This window comes from Falco cherrug, chromosome 2 (genome assembly GCF_023634085.1).
Source record: "Falco cherrug isolate bFalChe1 chromosome 2, bFalChe1.pri, whole genome shotgun sequence".
NCBI classification, from domain to species: Eukaryota; Metazoa; Chordata; class Aves; order Falconiformes; family Falconidae; genus Falco; species Falco cherrug.
The window spans coordinates 80,159,107-80,165,970 of record NC_073698.1 but is presented as its reverse complement, the minus strand read 5'-3'; the positions used below and the strand labels follow the sequence as shown (position 1 = coordinate 80,165,970).

General features: G+C 54.2%; 1 protein-coding gene across 1 annotated transcript; it reads left to right on the top strand.

Moving 5' to 3' along the window:
• Positions 1–3,148: 3,148 nt before the first annotated feature.
• On the top strand, positions 3,149–6,523 carry LOC129735415 (fibulin-2-like). Its single transcript, XM_055702855.1, has 2 exons — positions 3,149–3,250; positions 4,966–6,523. Exon 2 carries the CDS (start codon positions 4,970–4,972, stop codon positions 5,474–5,476), a length of 507 nt encoding a protein of 168 aa, XP_055558830.1. The 5' UTR covers positions 3,149–3,250; positions 4,966–4,969; the 3' UTR covers positions 5,477–6,523.
• Positions 6,524–6,864: the final 341 nt, after the last annotated feature.

Sequence of the window (6,864 nt, the reverse complement as noted above, 5' to 3'; positions counted from 1 at the left end):
CTTAATTTTGCTGTCAGGGTATTATGTCTCAGGAGTGATAATGAAGGTCAGAAGAGCAATTTGCCATGGCTGCGTAAAAACATAAATGAAAGCAAATGTGAAAGGCAGCCTGTGGGACCAAACTGAAGTGCCATTGAGACCTGGTTTGGGGGAGTTGCTCTCAAAGGATGTGAAGAGCTTTGCAGTCTTTCCTTAAGTCTCAGGAGCTGCTCCAAGGTTGCAACAACCAATCTCAGTTTTGGCTTGCTGTTAAGTGGCTAGTCCGTACTTTCCATCTAATCTAGTTTGTATGAGACTGTTACTAGGTTATAGAATGCTGAAGTATTTATTTTCAGGAAGAGTGTCTCTGCTGTCTTTTGTTTCCTGAGTGACACAAGCTGTATCAGACCACCTGCAAGTTTTTGCTTGAGTAATAATCACATTTGCCCACAAAACGTAAAAACCGATTAGCTCAACCTCATTATATTGTATTTCTTTTAGCAACTCTGTTGCAAACTGAAGGATATTAGTCCCCGCAGGTATTCCAAACTCACATGAAGAAGTCTTGAAGTGCCCCATGAAGACCAGAACTGAGTCTGAATCTGGACCACTTTGAAGCCCAGGACATGCCAGACCCTTCCTGACAACCCTGATTGTAATATGCAGTAGACCTGACTGATAGAGAAGATTTGCCTACACCCGACAGTCAAGGGCACATCTCTCCACAGGGACCTCCCCGTCACTGGGGGTTGGGATGCTCCTCTCCAGCTCCCAGATCCCCCACCTCCTAAGCAAGCACCCCAATCTGATAGCTCTTGCCCCGAAGGCGGCTCATGAGTTTTAAGGTTAGGTGTGACACAGGTCCGTGGGCTGCTCCAGACACGTGGGCACCTTCAAAGAGGGTGACCTGCCTGCGCCTGGAGACTGCTGCCACCCTGCCCCAGAACAGGCTGCTTTAAGTGCACACGGAAATAAGTCCCTGCATGCACAGCAGGTCTCTCCCAGGGGGTTAGGGAAGCTTTAGGGTGCCTGGGGTCACACCGGAGAGCTTTGCAGCTGGAATGAGCGCTCCAGGCTGCTGCTGCTGCATGTGCGTGTGTGTGCAAACCAGAGCCTAAGACAGCTCTCTCAGTGGTCTGGAAGTACCCAAGACTGTGGGGGACTAGCCATGCTAATGGGCTGGACTCTCAGAAACGGCATATGTTTATGCAAAAGATGTTCCATTACTGTGAGTTTGAACAGGAACAAATACGGTATTTGATGCATCTGAGCTGAATGTTTGCTTGCAGAGCAGGCTGCTGCCCGGCGTGCTGAGCATGTAGTGTGTGGGGCTGTGCTTTTACCCGGGTGGGCAAAATCCAGCAGCTCTCAAAAAACAGCCAGCTGAAACCCCAGATGACAGACAGGCCAGCAGCATGTAATGACAGCCCAGGCTTCTGCCGCTCTCAACCTCTTTGCAGTCTGCGTGGCCCCTACGGCTCAGCCCAAACCCCAGTGCTCCCAGCAGCAGCAGCAGCAGCAGCAGCAGCAGCAGCAGCAGCAGCAGCAGCAGCAGCAGCATGTGGGGCAGTGGCTGCTAGCTGCAGGCAGGCTACGGGACAGGCAGCTGCATCCCAGCAGGGGTGAAGTAACTGCTGAATATTAACTATGAATATTTACAATAGATTCTGTATGTTATCTATGAACTGGCAACTAATAAAGTTGAGTGTGAGCTCTGGACATTTCAGGGTTGCACCACCTGGGCTGGAGCCAGGCTCACCGGGGTGCACTCCCAAGGCCCTCCAGCCCCTGACCCTGGGGGCTGCCTCCAGCAGGCACATCTGATGGTGGTGGCATTGCCCTGGCCAGGGATGTCAGAATGGTATCTGCTGTAGTTTGCCATAAGCTGTGACCCTGAGGATGCAAATGCAGCCTGCAGCACTCAGCAGGACAGAGCACTGCCCCACTGGCACCCCTGAGTTGGGCATTCGGGGTGGCAGGAGGGACAGCTGGTGCTACCCAGGCTATACCAAGGCCATATCAGTATTTCATGTGTCCAGGGAGAGGCGGCCACCCAACTCAGTGCTCTTGGGCTCTGTGGGGTACGGGGCTCCCACATACCTACTAGAGGAACGGGGATTTTCAGGCTTAAGGAGCTGGGGGGGAGGGGGCGGGGGGGGGGTGGTGCCACAGGAGGAGGCCAAGGGCCGGGCAGCAGTGCCCAGCTCTGGTGCAGGAGATGGAGCCCAGTCCTGCAGCATCAACCCACGCTCTTCTCCCAAACACCCCCTGCTCTGAGGGGTACGCGTGTGTGCGCGCGTATATGGGGGAGTGCATGTTTCCAAAACTCTTGCTGCTCCCCACAGTCCCATCTGCTGCAAGATGTCTTTGCTCTTCATCCCATTGCTCTGCAAGACTGAGGGGCACATTTCCAACAAGCTCAATTAGTACTTCAGGCTAAGACATTATCATACCAGGGAGCAAATGGCCCCAGGGGAGCTCGGGCTGCCCACGACAGTCAGGGCACAGGGGTTATGCTCACATTTAGCTCCCCCGCTAAGATACATTGGCCTTGGCTCCCTGCAGCTTAATCCAGAGGAGAACAGCCATGCAGGGCCCAAAGTGCTTCAAACGGTGTGTGTCAAGCGGTGTGTGAGGGCTGCCCTGCCCTGGGAAGCTGCATGGAGACAAGGATAAAATGTGTGCTCTGAGAAGGTCCATGCCAGCCTCTGGATCCTGAGGGGGAGCACTGTGGGGTGCACTACCCCAGAGCTGGCTGTCCTTCCACCTGTGCTACTGTGCTAGAGCTTTTATCTAATCTTGTTTTCCTTCTGGACACTAGCTTCCATGTCCCCCTGAGTCTGCAGAGCTCAGGGAGAACCTGATACTTCAGAAACCCTGGCTGAAGTCTGCAAAGAAGGGTGTGTGGGGAGATGCCAGACCTGCAGACGGCTGGGAGATGCCGGATTAGTCTGCGGTCAGACAGACCAATGCAACAACCCTAGCAAGATAAGCATCTTGCTGGCCCTGCCCAGCCACCTTTTGTGTTAGGGAGGCTTCCCCGCCTCCACCCCCTCCACCCCCTCCACCTCCTACCCCCCCACCCCCACCCCCACCCCCCCCCGCCAGTGTTTCATCTGGTGGAGCCGCACCGCACCACCAGCAGTAGATAAATAGAGGGCTCGGGCAGTCTGTAGGGTGAAGACCGAAGACCGGAGTTGCCGCGCCGGGTCCTGCTCCGCACCCCAGCACCCACCCCAGCACCCACCCCAGCTGCCCGGCCACCCTGCAGGTAACCAGCGCTGTGCTGCGCCTCGAGCCGCGGCCACGGCCGGGACCTGGCGTGGGGCAGAAGGGGAGCGCCGTGGCCAGCCTGCAGCCTGGTTCTCCAGAGCTAAGGGCGAGGGCGAACATTTCACTAGGACAAGTGGCCTGGCGCAAGCAGGAGGCTGTTGCCACTGCAGCTGCTAAACATCAAACTCCACGTTGTGGCTTTGCTGGAAATGGGCTCTGCTGAAGAAGCCTGATTTCATTGCTAGGTGGGGGTCAGGGGTTTCGGCGGTGAGTGGGGCCACCAGGGCTGGACAGAGGTTCAGGTGTGCAAAACCTTTGACTTAATGGTGCCTGGCAGTGGTGCCCTGCTCTGTCTGTGTGCGAAGCCCAGAGGGACCCGGCAGCTGAAGCTGGGGCAGCCGGGAGGGAGCTCTCGGGGGGCTGTGGAAGGGGCATCCTCGCACGGCACAGGCTTTCCACCAGGAGCGGGTCTGGGCTCCGTGCTGCTCGGCACAGCGACCAGTCTGCTGGGAACGGTGGTAAAGTAATGGTAGATTAAAATGTGTGAATGAAACAAAGGGGCAGAACAGTAACTTACAACAAGGATGAATCAAGCAGCTACCAGGAACTCTCAACAAACAAAGAGTTTGCTTTAAAAAGAGGAAAGCTTTAAAGTCCATAGTTCTTCAAATTGAAGATGGATGGAGTTCATGCTTTCAAGCTTTTTCTTTATAGTTATGCAATTTGGAAATATTCTTGTTTAAAAGAAGCGTTAAGAAGTAATTGCAAGTAGTTGCATGTCTGCAGGAGTAGGAAATCGGGGTTAACAAATACACCATTTAGGGAAAATGTTGGGTCTTGAAAAGGTGGAAGTCTAAAAAAAGGGTCCTTAGCCATAAAACAAAGAGGGGAGTCAGCGTAGGCTGCCAGGCAGTGCTGTGCCTCCTAGGAGGTGTAAGTGGAGGAGAGAGCAGGCACGGGGAGGGGATTTCATGTCCATGAACAACTCTCCACTTAAAAAAGGGCTGGCCAAAAAAAACTGAAGGAGGCAAAGAGCAGAGTCACACAGGAGTGCCCAACATCAGAAGCATCTTGCTTATGAAGCAAAAGCTTCACAAGCTGAAACAAGCCTGAGGTGACCCGCTTGGCTTCCCGTGAGGGACTGAGGCAGCTGGGAGAGGCAGGACACCCAGACCCAGTCTGTGGAGGAGCAGGGTCCCAACTGCAGTAATAGCCACAGGGTGAGCCACCAAAGCAGACAGTGCTTCTCTGAGCCCTTCATGTGTCTGTGGCCAAATGCCTGCCAGGAGCATTTAGTCACTGAAACGTAAACTTTAGCATCTATATAGGGGTGAACAAGTACCGTTTGCCAGCCAGGGCAGCTGTGCCAAAGCTCGGTGTGTGCTGCAATGTGGACTTTGCTGACTCAGTGCCCATGTTGCAGCCATCTGAACAGCCGGTGGGTGGAGGACACCTTGGTCAAGCCAGGATGACTGTTCAGGCACAAGATTTTATGTTTTAGAGCAAACCATCCTAGTCCCAGGAATCCGCAGATAACCAAAGCCACAAACTACAAAGCTACAAACCAAAGCATGTCAGGGAGTGGCGGCTGTATCCCCCTCGCTTCAAACCTCAGGTCGGTGCGGGTGGGGGTGGGGTGGGTCCAGACTTTGGGTTTTGGTATGCCTGTGCCAAGTGTGATGCCTGCACCCATCTCCCTCTTTCTCTCCCCAGAATCATGGCTCTTGCTGGTGCTTTTCACCTCTTGCTCGTCTGCCTCCTTCTCTGCGGCGTGGCTCCAAAACCCATGTGCGACCCCAGGACTTGCACGCTGTGCCCTGAGAGGGATGTGGAAGAGCTGGCCACCACCACAGCTGGGGGCTGCTGCCCCCCCTGCCCCCCACCCTGCACCTGCCCCCCCTACCTGGAGAGCGATTGCGAGATGCAAGGCTTTGCCAGTGGCCATGTCCCCACTGGCCGCTCCTTCTACATCGACTTCGCCCGCAAGCTGTGCACCTGCCACCCCAGCGGGGACATCACCTGCACCCCACTGTGCCCCCGCCTGCCCCCCACCTGCCAGGCTGTGGGCAGCCCTGTGGCCGATGGCTGCCCTCGCTGTGTCTGCTATGATGAGGAGGAGATGGCAGTGCCTGCCGGCACCATCACCACCCGGGGGGGCCAGATTTGCACCTGCCCCACCAAGGGGGGCCAGCTGCAGTGCAGAGACCATGAGAGCAAGGAGTGAACGTCTCCCCTCCGCCAGTCAAAGGCAGAGGACAGGGGAGCCTCTCTGGCAGCAGAAGGCTTTCTGCACCGTGGGGCATTCTCGCTGAAAGCATTAAGCGCTTCAATCTGTCCTAGAGAACTTGGCAATTATTATGGCCGTGCCGCAGAGTGCTAGAGAGATGCTGCATTGTCTGTCATTTATACGCCAGGGCAAAGTGTGTGTCGCGGGTGAGCTTTCTTTGTTGCAAGGTTTGTTCCATGGCAGTGGACTGTGAGAGTTTAGACTGACTGCTGCTAGCATGTAACTGGAACAAATGTAGTTACTTATTTATTTGTAAGATGACTGTGCTTTTGTATGTATTTATGTTTAATAGTCTCTTTATATAAGCTCGCTGGATAAACTTCCTCCCAGGAGCCAGGTTTTTGCTTCCTGTAATGCCATCAAGTTGAAAGCGGCGGGACACAAATGAGAAGATTGGCTGACATCCCCCTCTCCAGGCTTTTCTTACGTGGGAAGAGTAGGTGGGTTAGCACATGGCCGTGTTCTTAGAAGACAAACCCCTCTCGTGCCTCCATCCTCTAAAGCAAAGCTTTGAAGACCCATGTGAGGATGTTGGCAGCCAAGGGTCAGTGCTTCACAGCCACCTGGATGGAGCAGTTGCCCAGGGATGACCCCTGTCAGTGCCAGTTCCGCAGGAATACCCCAAACTGTGTGTCAGTGACTGTCCCCTCACTTGTGCTCTCCTCTTACCACTGCTGGAGACAGACAGAGGATACAGCAGAGCTGTGTCTTCTGAACACTTTGATGTATATAGATATACAGAGACACATATATATATATGCAGGGATACTTTAATAAAAAAACCGAGCTTCATCAGGCTGAGATGCTAACAAGTGTTAGTTGCGTTCTTTCAAGGGGTTGAATAAAATCAATTTTACCAAAAAGCATTTGAAAACTTTACTGATAAGTATCCATATACTTTCCTCATGTGTTATCCGGTGTTACTTGGGCCAGGGGCCAGACAAGCCTTTCTCCAGCCACCGTGGCCTCAGGTATACCTGGAAACATTAAAAGTGCGCCCCACCGCCCCCCACCCCCCCCCCCCCCCCCGATGTTTTCACATTCCTCTCTACTGCTCTCTCTGATGCTGTTTGACTGCAAAACAACAGTGAGTGGATGAGACTCAGGTGAAGGGTTAGCAAACGCTTGGAGGAAGCAGGTGAATTTGCCTTTCAAGATGAAACAAGGGGCCCTGTCAAATGGGGCTGTCAGAGGCTGACCCTGCCCAGGGCTCTGCTGAGCCTCGGCCAGAGATGTGCGACCTCAGCACGTCTGAAGAAACACTGCACCTCGCAGCTGGGCCTGGGGCTTAAGGGCATCCGAGTGACTGCACTGTCCCCCTCGAC